The 24,986-nt window shown below is 42.0% G+C and overlaps 1 protein-coding gene across 2 annotated transcripts in view; it reads left to right on the forward strand.

Annotated features, from left to right (window-relative positions):
* Positions 1–19,728, forward strand: part of TNFRSF19 (tumor necrosis factor receptor superfamily, member 19) — a 104,541-nt gene extending 84,813 nt beyond the window's left edge. For both annotated transcript variants that reach the window (XM_011999929.1, XM_011999930.1), the window contains 5 exons: positions 3,842–4,006; positions 5,183–5,308; positions 12,787–12,889; positions 13,537–13,942; positions 18,221–19,728. In XM_011999929.1, coding sequence (XP_011855319.1) covers positions 3,842–4,006; positions 5,183–5,308; positions 12,787–12,889; positions 13,537–13,942; positions 18,221–18,229 — 809 coding nt within the window. In that variant the 3' untranslated portion in view covers positions 18,230–19,728. The remainder of the gene's footprint in view (positions 1–3,841; positions 4,007–5,182; positions 5,309–12,786; positions 12,890–13,536; positions 13,943–18,220) is intronic.
* The last annotated feature ends 5,258 nt before the right edge of the window (positions 19,729–24,986 follow it).

Below are 24,986 nucleotides of genomic sequence, written 5' to 3' on the forward strand. Positions count from 1 at the left end.
CCTTTTCTTCTACTCAGATTTGCTCCAACTTTTTTAATGCCTTGTAGGATGTCATACTCAGACACCCAGGACATAATTGTTCAGTTGAGTTGAACTCCTAAGGAGATGCATAATATAAAACTGAACCCATGTAATGTAGGTAAAATGTAAGCTGAAAGAAAACAGTCCTTGCTCTGAAGTAAATTGCTAAAGGGTAGTGCTAAGATTATGGCGGAATTTAATAACTTAATTGGTTAGAGTAAGAAATATTTTGTATTCCGGAAGAGTTAAAAACTTTCCAAGGCATGTGGACATTCCTATTTCCACTTCTTCAGAAGTACTGTCGGAATCCTAATAAGATACGGGCAGAATTCCTGGCTGGCATTCAGTCTGCCCAGTGAACTAGAACAGGGCATTTAATCAAGGCATGTGAGTGGAAAGAATCTTTCATCTCAGTATCATTGCCACAGGTTAGCAAAACAATACCTTTTCCTTTAGAGCAGATAAGTTCTTTTCTTAGGAATTATCAGCAATATCTCAATTAACAAAAACTTTGTAGAGTGGAAGCCACTTTATACAGCTAGTATAAATCTGCCCCCCCCCCACCAGTGCCTTATTTTTGGTTTTGCTTTGTTTTTGTTTTTTGCTGCTCAAGTCAAAAAGAATTACAAGAAAATAGTTTTTTTTTTTACTAGAAACTAGAAAGAATTAGTTTCTAGCGCTGTTCTAAAATCAAATGACATTCAGTCCAATCTCCTATTTATGTCTACATTGCTATATGTGACAAAGCTAAAAATGATGAACCAAAAATGACAAACCCATTTCCTAGAAAAAAAGAATGTCTGCTCTAAGTGTTATCATAAACTTGTACATATAAGCAAGAATCAAGAAGGCAGTTTCCAGAGCCCTGTTCCCATGAGGACTCTCTGAGGGTGTTTGAGTCAGTAAGATGCCTGTTGTTATCTACGCGTCAAAAATCAAGAAGTAAAACTTGTATATTTTTCTTGTTTGTTTTTAGATGCCACTGCCTGGGGAAATGTGTGGAGAAAGGGCATATTGGATGTACTGTTCCTTTAAAATTGATATTACTGTGGCAACTAGGTATCATTGGACACTATTGTGCCCTATAGTATATGTGTTAACAAGGCATGTTTAGAGAACATAAATCCTGAGTTACAAACTGCCAAATTAAGAAGGAAATCTCCACTTTGGGGACATTTTAACCTATCTGTAAGTTAGAGACAGTTCCTTTTATATTAAGGAAAATAAGTCGACGAATATATTTTAGAAGGATTTTAAACATTAAGAACGTAAAGGACTCTAATTATGATACTACTTTAACCCCAAATCCCTATTCTTACCAGGATTTTTCTGAATATCCAGTTCTGTGTCAATCGATGAGCTTCATGGTTACAACAGTTGGGAACTTTGAAGTCCTCCACTCAAATCATGTATTAAGCTTCATTTTTATGACAGCTCTTGCTAAAACCCCATATTGTGTAGGGCTGGGTTATTTGACCAAAAATGTAAGCTAAGGAAACTCTTCTCACTCTGAAGTGAACGCCTTCCTCACCAATGTAAATGACAGTTTCCCACAGCTTCACCATTTCATCCAGATAGATAATGTTTTCATTTCCAAGTCACTTCCCCTTCTCTGTGGCTGCTATTTCAACTTGCGTGGGATGCAAGTTCCTCTCCAGTTATGCATTTTCAGTGTTTGCACAGCTGTGCTTGTGCTCATGTGTCCTTTTGTGACTCTGTCCACTGATAGAGGCTGTTTCAGATTAGATTTAATCTCTACCAGGTCAGGGGTGTGATTCTTTTTAACGTGCTGTATAATGAACATTTAGTGTGTGCCGTTTGCTTAAGCTCTATAGAGTTAGAAGTGATGAAATATATTCTGTGAATATTAAACATGTTTGCAAATAAATGTCCTTTAAATGTATGATTGGATTCTGAGCCTTATTCATCCAAGCCCAAAACACATGGTGTGTGTGCCTTCCCAGGTGGCAGTAAGACTTTCATACGTGTGGCCTGGAATCACTGAGACTGGAAATACCAGGATCCATGCTCCGAGATGATAGTGCCTGCTCTCCTGCTTTTATGGTTCAGTAATATTAACTCAAGTGTTTCTCTCTGGCTCTAGCCTCAAGTGTCATACAATCTTATTGGGAGTGAGGGGTGCGTAGCCAGGGAGGAGGAGAAAGGCACCAGCTGACAAATCGGCTTGTGTTTAGGTGCCAACTTGTACAAATACAGACACAGACCTTCAGTCTCTAGAGTTGCCATGTCCATTATGATAGCCATTAGCCACGTGTGGCTACTGAGCATCTGAAGTGTGGCTCGTCTGAATTGAGGTGAGCTGTGTCTTTAGAACAACACTGGATTTTGAAATTTTAATACAAAATAGAGAATGTAAAATATGTCAATAATTTTTATATTGAATATATATTGAAATGCAATATTTAAGATATACTGGCTAAGTAAAATAGACTAAAATTAATTTTACCTGTTTCTTCTCTTTTTTTTTTTTATTATTGAGACAGTCTCGCTCTGTCATCCAGGCTGGTGCGTGGTGGTACAATCACAGCTCACTACAGCTTCATAGGCTCAAGGGATCCTCACAACTCAGCCTCCCAAAGTGCTGGGATTACAGGCATGAGCCAGCGCACCTGGCCTCCCTTTTACGTTTTAAATTTGGTTTCTAGACAACTTGAAATGAAGCACACATTATACCTCTACCTGGAGTAATCCTCAGTTGAGGGGAGGCTCCTGTGGTGAGCGGCACCTGCCGGGGAAGCAGAGTAAGGGCGCCTCAGCTCACTCAGGGCATCTGCTTGGGAAAGAGAAAATGTTAACGGCCCCTCTATGTAGATTTCATGCCCCTCTTAAATCCATTTCTCTCAGATTATTTTGGGGTTAGTTGAGTAGGATATGCTGTTTAACTGTACTGGATATAGATCTCTGATTTAAATGAGTTTGTTTATCCTGGTACCCTCAGGATAGTTTTAAAATGCTAATTATTATCATCATTACAGTGGCTAATGATTCTACAGCACAGCCAGTCCTACACAGTTTATATAACACCTGAGTCAGTCACTGTTACCTCCATTTGAACAGACGGCAATGGAGACTCGAGTCAGTGTCTCAAGGTCATACAAGTAGAGGTTGACCCAGGCCATGGGGTTCAGAATCTGCCCTGAACCACAAAGCAGTACCACCCTCTAAAATAACATGTATTTCTCCACTTTCTTAGCACATGACTATGCCAGCCTTTCCACAGTATAATAACAGTATTAACTCTTTTCTCCAAAACTTCGATGTTTTCCAGTAGTTTCACAGCTAAGGCATTCAGAGATGTTTAATCTCAAAAACTGGGCTCTACTGTAAGGTTCTGGATGATCCAACTCCTTGTTTTCCCCTCAAGTTGCCCCGAAAAGGCTGCATACATTCAGTCTGCTTAACAATGTGGTGCAATTCCAATTAAATAAAAAACAGTAGTTCCCTGCCACACGCCAAGTACTGGGCAGCCAGAGATAAAGACGACAGACCCCCAGCTCACAAACAATTCTGCCCTGGTGGGGCTGAAGGCAGATTCTAGTAACGCGATGTGTCGAGGGCTGTGTGTCCGCAGTGCCATGGGAACAGAGGAGAGGGACACCCAGCACATTGTGGGGTGCGGGTAAAGGTGTCCCATTAAAGACATCTTCTGGGTGGAAGGGTGCTTGAGCCATCTTCAAATATCTCATGCTGGTGTTCTCACAGCATGGGAAGGCCACCGGGAAGGGTGCCCGCCAGCTTCGCCGTAAGCACTGCATCTGTGGTTGTGCAGAGCATGCTGACCCCATTCCTGTGGTTTCAGGTGCCAGCAAGGTCAACCTCGTGAAGATCGCGTCCACAGCCTCCAGCCCACGGGACACGGCGCTGGCTGCCATCATCTGCAGCGCTCTGGCCACCGTCCTGCTGGCCCTGCTCATCCTCTGCGTCATCTATTGTAAGAGACAGTTTATGGAGAAGAAACCCAGCTGTAAGTTCTGAGCTCATTACATTTCTTAGCATTTGGGGGAAGGGCATTTATTACCATTGTCATGCAAGTGTTCCACAAGAGACTGGCTGAGACAAGCACCAGCGAGCTGTGAAAGAACACAGGGCATAAGAAACACAGGTGATCCCTGAACAGCAGAGGGCTAGGGGAACAGTTAAGAATCCACACATCAGTGTTGACTCCCTGAAAACGTAACTACTAATAGCCTATTGTTGATGAGAAGCCTTACTGGTAAACAGTCAGTTAATACATCTTGTATATTTTTTTGTTTTTGTTTTGTTTTGTCTTTTTTCGAGACAGAGTCTGGCTCTGTCACCTAGGCTGGAGTGCAGTGGCGTGATCTCAGCTCATGGCAACCTCTGCCTTCCAGATTCAAGGGATTCTCCTGCCTCAGCCTCCGGAGTAGCTGGGACTACAGGCGCCCACCACCACGCCTGGATAATTTTCATATTTTTAGAAGAGATGGGGTTTCACCATGTTGGCCAGGCTGGTCTCGAACTCCTGGCCTCAAGTGATCTGCCCTCCTCGGCCTCCCAAAGTGCTGAGATTACAGGTGTGAGCCACTGCACCTGGCCTGTTATATGTATTATGCCGTGTATTCTTACATTAAAGTAAGCTAGAGAAAAGAAAACGTTACTATGAGAATCATAAGGGAGACAAAATAAGATTTACTCTTCATTAAGTGGAAGCCGATCATTGTAAAGGCCTTCATCCTCATCATCTTCACATTGAGTGGACTGAGGAGGAGGAGGAGGAGGGGTCGGCCTTGGTGTCTCAGGGTGGCAGAGGCTGAAGAAAATCTGTGTATAAGTGACCTGCACAGTTCAAACCCGCAATGCTCAAGGGTCACCTGTAGAACTCACTGAGGTTGCACAACTTTGTAAGGAGACTTACAAGGCTGTGATGTCCCTGTGCCACTAGGCAAAAATAAAAATCATTGTCAGTAATGGCAACATTAGTACCCTACATTTTGAACTTTCTTAACAAATTACTTCATGTTTGTGCTTCCATATAAGAAGTCCTCAAACGTCGGAAGGATAGCTGACTTGTTCTTTAAAAATACGAAAGCTAGAATGGTACAGGTCTGCATTGGATGTTCACGGGACTGCCGCAGAGAGGAAACTGTGTTCCCTGACAGAGTTCTCACCCCTCATTTAGGGTCTCTGCGGTCTCAGGACATTCAGTACAACGGCTCTGAGCTGTCGTGTTTTGACAGACCTCAGCTCCACCAATGCGCCCACAGAGCCTGCTGCCAGTGCCGCCGTGACTCAGCGCAGACCTGCGGTAAGTTCAGCAGAGGAGTGCCCTTAGGAGGCCTGGAGGCACCCTGAAGCTGAAGCAGCAAGAATTGGTCCCGGTTTATTCATCGCACAGCGAGGTGGCTGTGTTGAGTCTTCTAGTGAAAACTAATCTTGTTAGACTATTCTCCACCATCTCCTGTTGGTTTGGGTGTTTTGAGTCTCTTAAGTATTAAAAAGGAAACAAGCATCTCGTTAAAATTCTAGAATTTTTCAGCAACTTTTGGGGCATGTTTGTCTTTCTTATTTTGAGTCAGTTTATTTAAAATCGTGGTAGCCTTTGGTAGAGTAGGAGTCTGCTGTCTGGTTGATTCAAACCAAACACTAATATGCCTATTTTAAAAATATGTCTATTTTAAAAATATATCTATTTTTAGAATTTCTTAAGAGAGACGTGAGAAGTCCATTTCAAGGTTTTACACAAACCATAATTGTCCCTTGGACTACTGACAGAATGAAAGTTTAGGAAAGTGATTCAAAGGGAAACTGGTCTCTAACTTGGGCAAATAGGGGCAAAGGTAATACCAACTTTTTTTAAACTTTTATTTTAGGTTTTTGGGTACATGTGCAGGTGTGTTACATAGGTAAACTCGTGTTACACATTTCTTTATTTTACAGATTATTTAATCACCCAGGTATTGAGCCTAGTACCCAATAGTTACTTTTTCTGTTCCTCTCCCTCCTCCCGTGCTCCACCTTCAAGTAGACCCCATTGTGTGTTGTTCCCTTCTTTGTATTCACGTGTTTTCATCATTTAGCTCCCGCTTGTAAGTGAGAACATATGGTATTTGGTTTTCTGTTCCCGCTTTAGTTTACTGAGGATAATGGCCTCCAGCTCCATCCATGTTCCCACAAAAGACATGATCTCATTCCTTTTTATGGCTGCATAGTATTCCATGGCGTATATGTACCACATTTTCTTTATTCAGTCTGTCATTGATGGACATTTAGGTTGATTCCATGTCTTTGCTATTGAGAATAGTGCTGCAGTGAACATTCATGGGCATGTGTCTTCATGGTAGGATGATTTATATATTTAGGTATATAACCAGTAATGGGATTGCTGGGTCAGGTGGTAGTTCTGTTTTTAGCTCTTTGAGGAATTGCCACACTGCTTTCCACAATGGCTGAACTAATTTACACTTCCACCAACAGTGTGTAAGCATTCCCTTTACTCTGCAACCTTGCCAGCATACGTTAGTTTCTGACTTTTGAATAACAGTCATTCTGACTGGTGTGAGATGGTATCTCATTGTGGTTTTCATTTGCATTTTTCTAATGATCAGTGCTGTTGAGCTTTTTATCATATGCTTGTTGGCCACATGTATGTCTTCTTTTAAGAAGTGTCTGTTCATGCCTTTTGCCCAGTTTTTGATGGGGTTGTTTTTCTCTTGTAAATTTAAGTTCCTTATAGATGCTGTATAGTAGACTTTTATCAGATGTATAGTTTGCAAACATTTTCTCCCATTCTGTAGGTTGTCTGTTTACTCTGATGATAGTTTCTTTTGCTGTGCAGAACATCTTAAGTTTAATTAGATCCCATTTGTCAATTTTTGCTTCTGTTGCAATTGCTTTTGATGTCTTTGTCATGAAATCTTTGCCCATTCCTATGTCCAGGATGGTGTTGCCTAGGTTTTCTTTCAGGGTTTTATAGTTTTGGTTTGTACATGTAAGTCTTTAATCCATCTTGAGTTGGTTTTTGTATATGGTGTAAAGAAGGGGTCCAGTTTTAATCTTTGGCCTACGTCTAGACAGTTATCCCAGGATTTATTGAACAGGGAGTCTTTCCCCATTGCTTTTGTCAATTTTGTCGAAGATCAGATAGTTGTACGTGTGTTCGTCTTATTTCTAGACTCTATTCTGTTCCATTGGTCTATGTGCCTGTTTTTGTACTAGTACCATGCTGTTTTGATTACTGTGGCCTTGTAATATAGTTTGAAATCAGTTAACATGATGCCTCCAGCTAGGTATTGAAGGAACTGTATTTGTTCTTTTTGGTTAGGATTGCCTTGGCTAATTCAGGCTCTATTTTGGTTCCATATGAATTTTAAAATAGGTTTTTCCTAGTTCTGTGAAAAATGTCTTTGGCAGTTTGATAGTAATAGCTCTGAATCTGTTTGGGCAGTATGGCCACTTTAATGAAATCGATTATTCCTATCTATGAGCATGTGATGTTTTTTCATTTGTTTGTGCCTTCTCTGATTTGTTTGAGCAGTGTTTTGTAATTCTCTTTCACCTCCCTGGTTAGCTGTATTCTTAAGTATTTTATTCTTTTTGTGGCAATTGTGAATGGGATTGTCTTGCTGATTTGGCTCTTGGCTTGGCTGTTGTTGGTGTAGAGGAATGCTAATGATTTTTGTACATTTTGTGTCCTGGAACTTTGCTGAGGCTGTTTACCAGCTGAAGAAACTTTTGGGCAGAGACTGTGGGGTTTTCTAGATATAGAATCATGTCATCTGCAAACAGGGATAGTTTGACTCCCTCTCTTCCTACTTAGATGCCCTTTCTTTCTCTTGCCTGATTGCCCTGGCTAGGATTTTCCATACTATGTTGAATAGGAGTGGTGAGAGAGAGCATCCTTGCCTTGTGCCAGTTTTCAAGGGGAATGCTTCCAGCTTTTCCCCAGTCAGAATGATGTTGGCTGTGGGTTTGTCATAGATTGCTCTTATTATTCTGAGGTATGTTCCTTCAATACCTAGTTTATTGAGAGTTCTTAACATGAAGGGATGTTGAATTTTATTGAAAGCCTTTTCTGCATCTATTGAGATAATCACATGGTTTTGTCTTTAGTTCTGTTTAAGTGATGAATCGCGTTTATTGATGTGTGTATGTTGAACCAACCTTGCATCCCAAGGATGAAGCCTACTTGATCGTGGTGGATTAGCTTTTTTGATGTCCTGCTGGATTCCGTTTGTAAGTAGTTTATTGAGGATTTTTACATTGGTGTGCATCAGGGATATTGACCTGAAGTTTTGTTTGTTGTATCTCTGCCAGATTTGGGTATCAAGATGATGCTGGCCTCATAGAATGAGTTAGGAAGGAGTCCCTCCTCATTTTTTTGGAACAGTTTCAATCGGGATGGTACCAGCTCTTCTTTGTTCATGTGGTAGAATTCGGCTGTGAATCCATCTGGTCCTTGGCTTCTTTTGGTTGGTAGGCTATTTACTACTGATTCAATTTTGGAGCTCGTTTTTGTTCTGTTCAGGGAATCAATTTATTCCTGGTTCAGTCTTGGGAGGGTATATATGTCCAGGAATTTCTCTGTCTCTTCTAGGTTTTCTAGTTTGTGTGTGTAGATGTTCATAGTAGTTTCTGATGGTTATTTTTATTTCTGTGGGGTCAGTGGTAACATCCCTTTTGTAATTTTTAATTGTGTTTATGTGGATATTCTCTCTTTTCTTATTAGTCTAGTTAGCAGCCTATTTCTTCAAAAAAACAACTCCTGGATTTTTAAATATTTTGAGTGGTTTTTCATATCTCAATTCTTTCATTTCAGCTCTGATTTTAGTTATTTCTTGTCTTCTGCTGGCTTTAGGGGTGAGGTGATTTGTTCTTGCTTCTCTAATTCTTTCTGTTGTAATGTTAGGTTGTTAATTTGAGATCTTTCTAACTTTTTTATTTGGGTGTTTAGTGCTATGAATTCCCTCTTAACACTCCCTTAGCTGTGTCCCAGAGATTCTGGAATGTTGTATCTTTGTACCCATTAGTTTCAAAGAATTTCTTGATTTCTACCTTAATCTTAGTATTTACCCAAAAGTCATTCAGGAGTATGTTGTTTAATTTCCATGTAATTGCATGGTTTTGAGTGATTTTCTTAGTCTGTACTTCTATTTTTATTACACTGTGGTCTGCGAGTATGTTTAATACTAATTTTCTTTGCTATGTATTTTTATTCCTTAGCACGTGTTCTTACACTTACACATCCCACTCCCCCGCCACCCTACCACCTCACCTCCTCTGCAAATTAAAACCCTCCATGGCCAACCACCCTCTCTACAAGTCTACCCCAGTTCCCCTGTCGTCTTATTACTTTACAGGTCTGTTAGCACCCATGGAAGCAATATTAATAGCACCATTTTGTCTAATAAGCCATCTGTATTTGTTTTAACCATATCCCATTAGATCCCATTAGATTGACTTGTCTTCTTGGAACTGTCTAATCAATCTTCTCAAGAAATTGTCAGTTAACTGTTCCAATCTCATGTTGTATATATAGCCATGCATTGCTTTTATGCTAACCTTGTAGAGTGCACACAAACCTAGATGGGATAGCCTCCTACAGAGCTAGGCTATGTGGTATAGCCCATTGCCCCAGGCTACAAACCTGTACAGCATGTGACTGCACTGAATACTGTAGACAGTTGCAATACGATAAGTACTTGTGGATCTAAACATAGAAAAGGCACAGTAAAAATACGGTATTATAAACTTCCGGGACCACCATGGTATTGTTGGGCCATCACTGAACAAAACATTGCTATACAGCATGTGGCTTTATAGAATAAGAAGCTTTCATTTTAATTCTTTTTCTGCTGGTTATTACTATCTCCTGTTTCAGGAATGGGTGAAGAATAAAATACAAGACTTTCTGTGGTGTGTGGATCTAGTTTTGCCTTTGCCTACACAGATAAGAGCCTTAGACACTATTAATGGTAAACTGTGTGATCCTTACACGCCCCCAAGCATTACATTTTCCTAGATATGATACCGTGGACACTGTTACTAGAGTTAGAAGTAGGAAAACTTTCTGGAGAAATGAACTCTAATTTTAAATTTTAAATGTAATAAAACGCAGTTGGTATAAACTCTGCCTCACCTTACTTCAGTCTGAGAAGAAAGATTAAATATACAGATGGCCTTGTTGCATGACCTCCTAACAGAACACTGGGGCCGGAAATGATCCCCAGGCCAGCGCCCTGGGTCAGTGCAGCTTATTTCAAGTGCTTCCTCCTGAATGGCAGATCCTTTTTTCCCTTTACCTTTTTCTTTTGACATAATTTCACGAATCTGACATAATTGCAGAAATATCGAAAGCGTAGAACAAAGAACCTCCCACATGTCCTTTACCGAGATTCCCCAAATATTAACATGATGCTGCCCATGTTCACATTGGCTTTATCCCCTCTCTCTCGTGTGTGTGTGTGTATACTTGTTTTTCATTTTCTATTTTAAATCCAGTTGCAAATATGATGTCCCTCTCCCCCTTAGTACATCAGTGTTTGTGTCCTAAGAACATTTTCTCTCACATAGCAACAGCACAATTATTAAAACAGGAAATTTATGTTAATTCAGTACTATTATATCATCTACAGAGCATAGTCACATTTTCCTAATTGTCCCAGTGTTGTCTTTCATAGCGAAACAAAATTCTGAAAACTTCTGTCGGATTTAGTTGTGAAATCTGTTTGGTCTCTTTTAATCTGGAATAGTCTCCTAACATTTGTGTTTCATGATATTGATTTTTTTTTTTTTTTTAAAGTACAGGCCAGCACTTTTCAAAATTCTACAGTTTTGTAGAACGACACTCAATTTGGGTTTGTCTGACGTTCCTCAGGATTCAATTCAGAAATACTGAGGGGATGCTAGATCCTCAGCGCCCTGTGTCGGGAGGCGAGGTTGTCTGTCTGGCCTGTGCCTGGTCAGGCTCACCTTGGTCACTTCATTAACGGGGTGTCTGCCAGGTTTCTCCAATGTAAAATGTCTGCTGTTCTCTTTGTAATGAATAAATATCCTGTAGGGGATACTTGGAGACTGTGTAAATATCCTGTCACACCCCAAACTTTCACCCCGTAGCTTAGCATGCTCTGATGATTCGTACTGGAATCAGTCGTGATTATGATGGTTAACAAATGCTGGCTTTCTAATTCCATTATTCTTTCCACATTTATTAGTTGGCTTCCTATGGTAAGAAGGAACTTTCCTTCTCCATTTATTTATTTATATACCTTAGTGAGTTTAGACTCGTGGACTGTATTCAGTGGGTTGCAACACTTTGGTGTCACTGTTGATTCCGATGCTCATGTTGCCCGGCATTTGGAACTCCCTTCGGTCTGGCTCATGTGCCATTTTGACAGGTCCGCATTATTCTTTTAGCACTTTCTTACTTTCTGCCACCAGAAGTCCCAGATTTGTCGTGTACTTTCCCTGGAATCAGCCTTTCTACAAGGAACGGCAGCGCCTTTTGCTTTAAAACAATTTTGAAGTGTCCCATGGTGAGCGTGACACTCGTTTGTTAAGTGGCAGTAAACCCTGGTGAGTTCAATGGGTTCAGAGCACTGTATGTTTAGATGGTCCGGGCGGAGGCCTTGCTTTGAGGGAAACTTAGATGCAGGCAGGCCAGCCATCCTGTTTCACACAGGCTTGCGATTGCATCTCAATATCTGGCATTCATTTTTTAAAAGGGAGACTGTAGTTTCATAATTTTTTTCCTGTTTGTAAAAGTAAAGAGATATTCCTCATGGAAAATTTGGATACACACAAACATATAGCTATATATGTAAATGTATAATTTCTTCAGTAGCTATATATGTAAATATATAATTTCTCCAAGTCTTCCTCTGTGTATGTGTGTGAGTCTGTGTGTGTGTGTGTGCGCGCTTTAGTGTGTTTGTGGTTCTAAATCAGAATGATATATTTATGTATAGACAGTGAGAAATCAAGAAGGCTGTTCAAAAAGATGAGTGTTTATTTTCTGCTTATAGGATTGAGAAGATTTATTTTTAAGTTTCTTATCTAATCTCTATTTTAGATTTTTAAGCTTATATTATCTTTGTAGCACAAAATATATCCAGCTTCAGTGGTATATTCAGTTTGTAAAGCTGTGTGCACATATCTACTTATTCCTTAAGTGACATTGCTAGCAATAAAAAGAAATGTGTCTGTGTGTATGGAGTTAGAGGGTTCGAACATGCACGCTCTCGTCTGTGTTAGGAGGCCACTCAGCAGAAAAGTTGTCCTGCTCCTCCTGTCCTCAGTGGGGCCAAGAGTCTCGTTTTGTGCCCTCCCACAGACTGCTTTATTCCTTCTCCCCACTTCTTATTGTAGTGAAATACACATAACATAAAATTCACCATCTTAACCATTTTCAAGTGTGCAGTTCAGTGGCGTTAAGTACATTCTCACTGACGTGCAACCATCACCACCATTCACCTTCCGGAACATTTTTCATCCTCCCAAACTGAAACCCTGTCTCCATTAAACAACAGCTCCTGGTCTCCCCATTGCCCCAGCCCCCTAGCATCCCCCCTTCTTCATCTGTCTGTATGAGTCTGTCTACTCTCGGTACCTTAGGTAAGTGGCTCATCATTTGTTTAAGATGAGAAAAAAAGAGAACCTTGTATTCCTTTTCCCCCATAAGTCACCCAAAGGGGAACATCTAAGTTTCCAAGAGGAGTGTTGAGTGTTACGGAGGTGAAAGCTGCCGGAGGGAGGCCCTGTGCTTCACACCTGTGCTGTCTTCCCCAGGGCCGGTGCACTTGCTCCCATCCTTGTGCTGTGACAAGGCCTGCAGCCCCGACCGGGCGACGGTTGGTTGTGGGGTGCATTCTGCGGCCAGTCTTCAGGCGAGGTAACTGGGTGCTTTCAGTCAATCATTTCATATCCGCCTGTGCAAATATGCATTCTACTACTGTACCGATTTTCATCTGAAACGATGGAAACATCACCTCTTAAATATTAACGACGTTCTGGATATTGGTGGGGTGCAATTCTCAGGCAAGAATTAGGTAGGTCTCTCAAGGTCACTCGTATCCAGTACAACATTCTTTATACTTTACTCTTCATTAATTTTATTTTTGTCTTATGTCCATGATTTCTGACACCTCTGTCATCTGTAATTAACATGTAAGTAATTTTTACCCATGGACTATTATTTTAGAATAGCACTCAATCAAACTCAGATGAGACCCTGCATGTTTTAGACGTTGGAAACTGTCTAAACTGTCTTCCTGTCTAAACAGGAAACTGCATGTTTTAGACGTTGGATTAAATGTAACTATATTAATTAGAAGGAGGGGTCAAAACTCAGTTTTCAAGTAAATGGAGTAATTTGACTTACTGTATTGAGGCAAGTCTATAACAGTAGGAAACACTAGAATTCTGATTTAGTATCTAGATATTTCATCTAGAAGACCGAACATTACGGCTGACATGCTTCTTTGTAGTAGTGTTTTTCTCGCCATCACAGACTTTAAGCTCTTTTGAATGTGTGTGCAGAAACGCAGGCCCAGCCGGGGAGATGGTGCCAACTTTCTTCGGGTCCCTCACGCGGTCCATCTGTGGCGAGTTTTCAGACGCCTGGCCTCTGATGCAGAATCCCATGGGTGGTGACAACATCTCTTTTTGTGACTCTTATCCCGAACTCACTGGAGAAGACATTCTTTCTCTCAGTCCGGAACATGAAAGCTCAACGTCTTTGGCTTCAAATAGCAGTCAAGATTTGGTTGGTGGGGCTGTTCCAATCCAAGCTCATTCTGAAAACTTTGCAGCAGCTGCTGATTTATCTAGATGTAACAACACACTGGCAGAACCAGCATCAACTCAGGATGCACCAACTACGAGGAGCCAGCTAGATCAGGAGAGTGGCGCTGTCATCCACGCAGCCACTCAGACGTCCCTCCAGGTAAGGCAGCGACTGGGTTCGCTGTGAACATAGCACTGACTTACAGTAGACCAGAACGCTGTTCCCAGCACAAAATTAGGGGGAACCTCATGAGATTTTTTTTGCATCTTTCCTAATTTCTTGTATGTTGTAGAATATGTTTTAAAATAAATTTCAAGTCTTTTTTTAAAAAACTAACACAGCTAATATATAAGAGCAAAGTGTACAGCTGCGTTCTTTTATTCCTCTTTGTAAGTACAACCACTTAGCACAGCACCTGCCGCCTCGTTCCCTGGTTGAGAGAGATGCGTCGGATATGGGAGCACCTTGCAGACAATTCCTGACCTTCATTTCTTCCTGTTATATATAGTTATATATCTATTACTTATGCCCAATACTTAAATGTACTTCATTCACTGCCAAGTTTCTGTGAATTTAGGTCTCCTAAAGCTACTCTTTTCCCTCCTCTCTCTCTTGCTATTGTTTTCTGGATCACTCTACTTTGACAGATTGATTGATTTGGCTGGAAATTGATTGTTGGTTGTGACCTGAGACCGGGTCATAAGACCCTCTCAGGCGGAGTGGTTGAAAATCAGGTTTGGGTGGAGCGAGGGTGGCACCTGCAGAGATGGGGCTTTCTGCAGGCTGCAAAACCAGAGGCAGCAAAGGATTCTGGGGTAACCGGGCACGTCTCTGCTTTCTTCAGGTGAGGACGTGGCCTTTGCTGATTTTGACCTCATGTTTGTAAACATTTCCTTAAATGGGAGCGCATGTATTGTTAGTGTAAGTTCTAGAAGAAAAGTGTCAAGCCTTGAGTGTAAAAGGGCAGAGTCACAGCAACAGTCCAGCTCCCAGGCCCACAAGACCCTGCCCCACAAAGAGGCCGCTGCTGTCACTGCCTGTCCCTCCCTGCCCCAGATCAGCGCTGTGGGTGCGGAGGAGGCAGCTGAGCCTGCTCTAGAGGCGTCTCGCTTCCATGTGCTTCTGTATGCCGGCCTGATTATATCAGAGACTTAGTGCACAGTCAAAGTGTGAATGCTGATGTGTTCCTTTTAAGATCAGTTCACAAGTTACATATGATCTAAGTCTGCAGTACTTGTTCTCTGTTTTTCGTGTTTGGGTTTTGAAACGGGGTCTCTCTGTCGCCCAGGCTGGAGCTCAGTGGAGCGATCACAGCTCACTGCAGCCTCGTCCTCCCGGGCTCAAGCCACCTTTCCACCTTGTTTGCTTTTTTTAACTACAAAAAAAAAAAAAATTATCTGGAGAATTTACAGGGGATTCTATAGAGAAAACATTTGTTAGCTTTGGAGGGGAAAAAATTGGTTTTGTTCTCAAAATGGGGGAATGGAGAAGTAAGAGAAGGGAGATGAGTGAATGAAGGGAAAACAAATTAGGCAGTTAACACATACAAAGCATCTACCTCTGAGCTTTGCCTGGAGTTAGGGGAGGCTGTTCACTGGTCTTGTTCTTTTGAGCCATCCATAATTAGTAAAATTGTTATGATAAGAAATAAGAAAAGACTTAAGAATTAACCTAGTTGAGTGTAAGTCTCGAGAATGGACTGTGCCCCACACAGCGTAGGAACGGAGAGGACGCAGCAGCCGAGAGCACGTAACGAGTCCTTCACAGCGGACAGCGTCCACCGACGGATCGGGGGATGCTGGAAACGGGGGGGCCCCCTGCTCGGCAGCAGAGGGCCCAGCTGCCCCCCAGCAGCACTAAATGAGGGGCCCTCGCCACGTCTACTGCATCGTCCGTGACTCTCGTTAGACCATCTGAGGAACTAGGGCTACGGTGCTGGCAGCTGACAATGACTGTTTTTCAGAATTTTGTCAGGAAACAGAATTACCACTCACCTTAATTTTGTAGCTTGTTCCCAAGTTTGTGATGTCCATTGCTGAGACTGAGGCAGGAAACGTCTTCATACAAGGTCGTCCCGGCGCCACCTCATTGCCTGCTTGTGTCTGTGCATGTTGGTGCGTTGGGGACAGGATTGTGTAAGCACTGTCATCACAGCTGTATGGACATGATATTTTAGAAACATGCTTTAGGTGGTGAGATTGGTATATCATGACTTATTAACTCTTTTGAAAGACATGCAGGGTAGTTCTCATGATTTATATATACTTTCAACTCAAATCATTATGAAAAGAAAGTTACAATTACATCTAAACTGAACCTGATGAGAAAATATTTCATTCAAGTTGCACAGCATAATAATTTATTAATGAAAGGTTTTTACTAACTTTTCAAGATGTGTAGTCCCATAATTGTTAGATTAATTTAGATAAATCTAAGTATGACATTGAATTTTAAAAAGGAATTGTTAAAATATAGACCATTTTGATTTTTCCCCTATAATAGTAAATAATATTTTGAGCCTATTTTAAGAGATAATAATTTCCAGATGCTGGAAAAAAAAAAACAAAAAACTTCAGTTGCACTTAATAATCTGTGAAATATAGCAAATGAACCTTAAGCTACTGCAGGCCTTTGGGGGTGTGGTCCTCCTCTTTATTTCAAGGTTCAACCAAGTGTTTAACTCAAGTAGTTTTGCTTTTGTTTTGTTTTTTTTCCCCAATCTCAATTCAAAAAACCAACCCACATTTTCCCCAACAGGCTAATTTTCCAACTAGAGGACACATTCACTTCTCATAAAGAATTTGATTTTAGGCTGAGGCAGGAAGATGACTTGAGCTCAGGAGTTTGAGGCTGCAGTGAGCTAGGATCACGCCACTGCACTCCAGCCTGGGCAACAAAGCAAGACCCTGTCTCTTAAAACATAAAATACAATAATTTGATTTCAGCAGCTCACTATGATGAACCAAAGCACAGGGCTTCGCGTTAATTTTCTCCATTCCACAGGTCCGTGTTCAGTTAGCTTGGCTCCACGATGTGAGCTCGCTCGTAGCTCAGGAAAACAACGTGTGTCCATCTGGGAGGTGGATAAGGAGCAGCTGTGGCCAAACAGCACTTCTCTCTTTACGTGGTGTGAGGCCATGATTTCAACGCATGATGCATTTGTTTCCAAAACCTGCATTTGCACACACTAGTTTTCTTGTGGGTGATTTAAGATCACCCATAATCTGATGATAGTTACGGTTCCAGATAAAGCAAATAGGTGTGAGAGCCTTCTTGAGTTTGTATGACTCGATTTGAATCAAGTTTTTCCTATACACATCTCTCCAGATAATGTTCCAGAAGGGAACAAAACTGAGATATTTGGAACATTTTTTGCTGAGCTATTTGAGAGAACAAAGCCAGCCTGTGTACTTACAGGAAAAGCATTTCTTGAGGTTGTTTTTAATCCAACATTTAAAATGTCAACAGGAAGAGACAGAAAGAAGGTTAGGAAACATGAGAGGACCCTGGGGTCTAGTGTTTCAATCTGTTGAAATCTCTACTTTTTCCTTATCGGCAAAATGAGGATAATTTGCCTCCCACAGAAGGGTTAATGTAGTTATTATAACCATGTCAGTTAATCAACGTATTTGATAAAACTATCTCCTGTTATTGGACGTATTTCTTAAGATTTGACTTCTAGATAATCGCCTTAGACCTAGGAATAATTTTTTGCATACACTTACCTGGTATGTCACCAATGCCAAGTTCGTGGTAAGTTAGTGAAGGGTTAATACACGAAGTAAATGTTCAGTGATTTCACTTGCACCCTTCGTGCACTGAGGTCATGCTCTTTGTGATAAGGACACGTCTAATGGCTATACTTCGCTGAGGATATTTTCCCGATAAGGATTGTGAGTATGCTAGGGAGATTGTTATGAGATAAATCTTATTCCCAACTATTTCTGAACGTTCTCTAATAGTTTAATGGAAGTTTCACATTCAAAGACTAAGTTGGCAGATAAAGAATGGCACTATTCATTCATCATATTTGTTCTTTGAAAGAAAGGAAATACAGAATCCTAAAATATTTACCTACAGATGCTTGAAAGGAACACAGTACAGAAGAAAGAAGCTTTACATGTTTGAATAAGGTTGAAAGCCCACAGAAGAATGGTTGGTTAATACATTATGATTGCTATGGGTTACAGTATCGTCTTTTAAGTACTCTGCAGTTATTGGGTGACTATGAATTGTTATGAAAACCTTTATTTTATCCTGAGATTACACGGGTAGCTGGATATTTGGATACTATTGAATGAGTTTCTTGTCCATGTGCTGTTAAATTCATGGGTACTACTAGTAAAAGTTATGCATAATAATTCTTTACCATTGAAATGTAGCAGATTTAATTTAGAAGACATTGTCTCTAAAGCTTCCTTTCTGTTGCTGTTTTAGGAAGCTTAAAGGACCTGCTTCTTTCTGCGGTAGAAGTGTGTGCTGGAACCCAAAGAGTACTCCTTTGTTAGGCTTATGGACTGAGCAGTCTGGACCTTACATGGCTTCTGGGGCAAAAATAAATCTGAACCAAACTGACGGCATTTGAAGCCTTTCAGCCAGTTGCTTCTGAGCCAAACCAGCTGTAAGCTGAAACCTCAATGAATAACAAGAAAAGACTCCAGGCCGACTCATGATACTCTGCATCTTTCCTACATAAGGAGCTTCTCTGCCACAAAAGTGACTTCAAAGAAGGATGGGTTGAGTTGGCAGCCTATGAGATTGTGGACATATAACAAGAAACAGAAATGCCTTCATGCTTATTTTCATGGTGATTATGGTTTTACAAGACTGAAGACCCAGAGTATACTTTTTCTTTCCAGAAATAATTTCATACCGCCTATGAAATGTCAGATAAATTACCTTAGCTTTTATGTAGAATGGGTTCAAAAGTGAGTGTTTCTATTTGAGAAGGACACTTTTTCATCATCTAAACTGAGTCGCGTAGGTGGTTAGAATGGCCTTCATATAGCCTGCCTAAATCTTGGGTTTATTAGATGAAGTCAACTGAATCAGAGGAGTCAGACAGAGGAGGGCTCTTTCCAGAATCCACACTTCAGCCTCGGTCTCATACACACCCACTGGTGCTGATCTCAGGAGCACACCAGGGCCAGGGAATGTGGCTGAGAAAGGGCAGCCCATTGCCCGGAATTAACACATATTGTGGAGACTTATATGCAAAGGCTGGCATATGTATATGAAAATCAGTTGATATAGAAACATTTGTTGCATCTGTCCCTCTGCCTGAGCTTAGAAGATTATAGAAAAAGGGTATTTATAAACATAAATGACCTTTTACTTGCATTGTATCTTATACTAAAGGCTTTAGAAATTACAGCATAGCAGCTTCCCCTACTACTGCAATAGTCTTCCATGAGAACACACCACACGTTAGGACTAAAAGAAAATGCTCCATTTGTAGGGGTTTAGATGAAGCAGCTGTAACTGCCCTAGTGTAGTTTGACCAGGACATTGTCGTGCTCCTTCCGATCGTGTAAGATTAGTTAGCACATCGTCTCCTACTTCAGCCATCCGGTGTTGGATTTAAGAGGATGGAGTTTCTTTCTATTAAGGTGCTCTATCCCCTACCATCTACACACTAGCATCGTCTCTAGAGCTAAGACAGAAATGAACTCCGTTCAGTCACAAAGCAGCAAATGGTCCATTTGCTCTTACTCTTTATGCCCTGGAGAGGACTTACTTGAACAGGGCATTTTTTTAGACTTTTGAACATCAGTATGTTCGAGTGCGCTACAATATTTTGGTTTGGAATTGCCCTGTCCAAGTCACTGTCTTTTAACATTTAAACTGAATATTAAAATGTGTCTTTCCTAGGACATTTTTATCTTCTCATGTATTACCCACGGTTTTCTCTCTTTGTGAAAGATTAGTAACATTTAATGAGCCCTTTTTCTTGTGGCCTTTTCTCCATAGTTTCAGGTTTTGGTATGTGTTCACTAGCTTGCCTGTGTCTGGTACATCTCGTGACCTCAATTCCCTCACCTGAAATAGGAAATGAGTGTTTCATTGGAGCCCCCAAGCTGTCATGTCAGCCTAGTGCCTAGTCATAATTAATTGATTTTTCCTGGATTACTTTTAAGTATAAACCAATGATCCTTTGGTAGTATGAACTCTTAGGAAAACTGCCTTTTGGACATGTAAAATATTTAGGATTTGACCACACAATGGCTGTGAAAATGCAAGTAGAGTTTCCTCGCGTGACCTCACCGTAATTCACATACGTGCCACTATTTGCCATCTGGTCCTTTCTGTTATGACAGAGAGATGATGAAAGTGGGCAGGGCTGTGTTCCTTTGTGTAGCCTGTATATATTTTCCACATGTAGAACCCTGATTAACTTCAAGGACAAACACTGGCTGGAGAAAGCCAGACTGATGGGAATGAGATTTTGGCCAAAAATCCCAAAACATCATTTGCAATCAGCAGAGAACTGCTTAGGGTTGAAAATGGATTTCATTTGCTATTGAATTTGATAAATCCTGTGTAACTTTTATCAAGATGAAGACATTTTACCCTACTACTCTAGAAATATACAACAATGTGATATTTTACACTTTGTCAACATTTGAGGAAAAAAATCCAATTTACACTTCACTTTGTTGGAATTATCCCATAGCACTCAATAAACTCAGCTGCTAGAGTGCCGATGTCAGGAAGGCTGGTCGGGTAATGCGTGTGGCTGAAGGGGCATAACCACTGTGGCTTCTCAGACTGCAGAAGCTCGTTGACAAGAATGAGGAGGATTTCAGGAGCAACCAAGTAAGGTCATGCATTTTCTCATTTTGTGTATATGGAATATATTTTTAAATAGAGATTTTTCTACTTTAGATAAAGTGTTAATGTTGCTATTACCTAGGTTAAGCACTATTGTCTGTGTTGGTAAAAAAAAAAAAAAAAAAGGAAAGGGAAACCATCCTTGCTTTAAAATAGCTTAAATCAATGTAAATTTCATCATTGCTATTTTGCATACTGGAATTTATAAATGTGTAAATTATCATATTCTTAGTTTTGTAATACCTTTTTTATTTGTGAATAAAATTGTCACCTGGTATTCTTATTTATGTGTTCAGTGAGAGAATGACTGATTTTGTGGATGCAGACGTGTTTATTTCTTTCAAAAGTCTGTGTGAGGGTTTTGGAGAATTCTGCTGCCTCTGGGCACAGCGGCTCCTGCCTGTGGCCCCAGATACTAGGAGGCTGAGGCAGAAGGATCATGAGCCTAGGAGTTTGAGGCCAGCCCGGACAACATAACGAGGCTCTGTCACTAAAAACTGTGCTCCGGAGAGGGACGGAAGCCCCTCTGGCTCCTCAGGCTTTTGGAGGGTGATTTGTAATCCTCACTGGTGACCTGTGAGGGAGAGTCTGGAAACACAGCCAGGCGCATTGGGCTACTTGGAAGGTGCTCTGCGGCCCCTGAGAAGCTTTGACATCAAGGTCTTATCGTGATGTCTATTTTTTCCCTTCCTCTTATGGCACAAAGAGGGAAAGAACTAAAGAGAAAGTTTTGTATCCTTCTAGATGGAGCTCAGCCAGGTGTCCTGCAGAGGGGGACTAAAGAGAGGAAGGCGGAGACTTCCACAGAGCAGGAATCCTTCCTTTCTTCCCTCTACTCAGTAAAGCTTTCAAGGCTATTATTAGATTTTGAGAGAGGACTTTAAACTTCCTGGAAAAAAAAATACTTTAAAAAATGTTACAGTGACATCCTGCTCTCTCAGCAGGTGAGTTTCTGCTGTTGACACTGGATTCTCTGAGGGAAGGACACTGACTTCCCCCCGACACCCCCACTCGCACCCCAGCGCCCCAGAGCACGTGGACTTTCCTGGTATCCGTGGAGACTGGTTTAGCTGATGGGTACCATAAATCCATCAACTCTCTGAGAGAAATAACTCAAAGCTATTAAGATTCTCCCAGGAGGTCTGGACTATTTTATTGTAATAACAATGACATATTTTCATTGTTACCACTATTATTAAAGTTTCTGCAATTGGCTACTTATTCTGAATGTGTCCCATTTTAAACTAAGAAGGTATTGTCTGATTTTTTTTTAAATTTAATTAATTTATTTTTTGAGACAGTCTTGCTCTGTCACCCAAGCTGGAGTGCACCTCCCAGGTTCACACAATTCTCCTGCCTCAGCTTCCTGCATAGCTGGGGTTACAGGTGCATGCCACCACGCTAGCTAATTTGTGTGTGTGTGTGTGTGTGTGTGTTCTAATAAACGGGGTTTCACCATGTTGGTCAGGCTAGTCTCAAACTCCTGACCTCAAATGATCCTCCCACTTCAGCTTCCTGGAATCCCAAATTGCTGGAATTACAGGCTTGAGCCACTGCACCTGGCCTAGTCTCATTTTTTAAAAACAAATTTGGCACCAACTAAGGTCTGTAAATAGAGCTTAAGTTTATCATTCAGTCTTGAAAGTGAACAGTGGTCTGAGAGGTTTCAAAATCGTCTATAATATCAAACAAGTTTCAGTAAGTCCTGGTATGTGATTATAGGGACATCATTATGCTGAGTCAAGGCAGCAGTTCACACTAGCCTTGGTTATGTCACACTTCAGCCAACGGAGGGTTGAAAGGTTTCTACTCCAGAGTCAGCTGTCCAAGGTTAGGTCATCTCGTGAATGGCCAGTGGCATCTGAATTAGTGTGATTCATGACTGCTTGAAATTCACCTCTCCAGAAGCCTTGAATTCTTGAGTTACCAGCAACACCACTTTCTGTAGAACCATGGGTGGTCTTCTGAAAGAGGTTTCATTTTTTGTTCTATAAAGACAGAGGATTCTTTTTTCCATAATTTCTAATGGCATTAGCTATTCCTACGTAAGACTGAAATAGCTCTGTTCTGGTAGTTTTGTTTGGGGTGGAATTAACTAGCAGAACTATGTAGAGGGATTTTCCTTACCTGGGTTGATTATTTACAGTAAATACAAGATCTGCAGACCATTCTGCCAGCAATCTTTTAATCGCAGGTTAGGGAGGCAGACTGCGCCACAGCGAGACATGCCATCCCTCCACAGATCAGAGATGAATCATTCCCCTTGAAGTTTTGTTTTGTTTTGTTTTGTTTTTTGAGACGGAGTCTCGCTCTTTCACCCAGGCTGGAGTGCAGTGGCGCGATCTCTGCTCAATCAAGCTCCGCCTCCCGGCTTCACGCCATTCTCCTGCCTCAGCCTCCCGAGTAGCTGGGACTACAGGCGCCTGCCACCACGCCTGGCTAATTTTTTGTATTTTTAATAGAGACGGGGTTTCACTGTGTTAGCCAGGATGGTCTTGATCTCCTGACCTTGTGATCCACCCACCTTGGCCTCCCAAAGTGCTGGGATTACAGGCATGAGCCACTGCGCCCAACTGTTTCCCTTGAAGTTCTAAACGCAAGTCCAAGTCCTCTCAGAAGACTCACTCTAGTAGGCGTTTCCTGTGGCAGTCCTTAATTTATGCACTCCACACACATTTATATAGCATAGAGCATGTGCTTGGTTCTAACCGCAGTGCCAGGGCCAGAGAAGATACGAAGAAATACAAGGAAACCAAGGCTTTTAAGTGTTTATAAAGTAGACCTGGGCCAGCGTGGTGGCTCATGCCTGTAATCCCAGCACTTTGCAAGGCTGATGCAAGAGGATTACTTGAGGTTAAGAGTTTGAGACCAGTCTGGACAACAATCTGAGACTCCATCTCTACAAAAAAAGAAAAAAAATTAGCCAGTGTGGTGGTGCATGCCTATAGTCCTAGCTCTACTCAGGAGGACCAAGCAGGAGGATCCTTGAGCCTAGGAGTTTGAGGCTGCAGTGAGCTGTGTTACAGCCATTGTACTCCCGCCTGGGCAGCAGAGCAAGAACCTGTCCCTAATAAAATAGCTCTTAATTGTAAAAACACAAGTGCAAATCCTTCTGGGGACAGTGAGGAGGGGGCACAGAAGCTGGGAGGGAAAGTCCTCTGCACTGGGCCATGAAGACTCATGTGGCATTCACCAGGCAAGTGGAGGGATGGAAAATGCTAGAACCGCAGGTGGAAAAGCTCAGCCTGTGCTGGGAGTGGGAGAAGTGCAGGGAGGCTGGAGCACGAGGACACGGGTGAGGTGGCTCAGGGCAGAGTTCTAGCCCAACAGGCACCCAGTGGGTCCTGCCCTGGGGCTGGAGCTTCCCCACGGGGGACTGACTGACCTCTGCGAAGGGATGACAGACATAAAAACCAAAATAGTCTTCCAGAAGCTTCAGAGTTCCAGAGGGAGGTGAGTGGGCCTCTATTCAGCAGCAGCAAATCCCCAGTCACTGACAGGGACCAGCCCCCTGCCAGGAGTGAAGGTGGACAGCCTCTCTCCTGTTTGGAAATACTGAGCCTAAGCTCGTTCCGCAATATCTGGGTCATGTTGGTCCGGTTCTGATTTCCAGCAGGGCAGTGCCGAGCCTCAGGTGCAAGTTTAGGACTCAGCAGAACCATCTGCTGACATCAAACCAACCCTGCACTGGAGTCCTGAGAAGACAAGGCTGAACAGGCTAGCACACTGCACTAGAGCGGCCATGGCCTTCCTGTGCCTGTGGATTGCATCAAGCACCTTCGTGGCCTTTTTATCCTGGGCCTGGGACGCACTGACATTGTCCTGTGCAGCCTGGAGCTCCAGGCAACCCTACCACCAGATCCGGGCCATTCTTCAGGGCGATGGGTGTTGGCACATCTGTTTCTAAATCTTAGCTTTGTGCATCTGTTTCTAAATCTTAGCCAGTCGCCTTCACCTGAAAGCTAACTCTAACCTGATCGTGTCTGTCTGCACCCTACCCTTGTCGTGGAGACACTGCTGCTTTCGTTCCCTGCCCTCACACGGCTGAGCAGCCTCCCCACGGGAAACCCATGGGGCCAGAAGGCTGGCACCTGGCTTGGGAAGGACAGCAAAGCCTGTGCAGCCTGCCTGTGGCCATTTCTGCATCATCGCCTTCTGCAGCTCAGGAGGGGCTACCCTTGCCCTCCTGTCTCCCAGACGACTCCATCTGCTCCCCAGCATCCTGGCATTATTGAAGTCACAGAAAGCTTCTGGCTGCATCTGAGAGCTGTTTGGATATTTTAACCACACACAAATGCACTGAGAGGCAACTAGGTTAATAAATGGGCCAACCGATTCAATGCCATCCCCATCAAGCTACCAATGAGTTTCT

Source organism: Mandrillus leucophaeus, unplaced genomic scaffold (genome assembly GCF_000951045.1).
Source record: "Mandrillus leucophaeus isolate KB7577 unplaced genomic scaffold, Mleu.le_1.0 Scaffold61, whole genome shotgun sequence".
NCBI lineage: Eukaryota > Metazoa > Chordata > Mammalia > Primates > Cercopithecidae > Mandrillus > Mandrillus leucophaeus.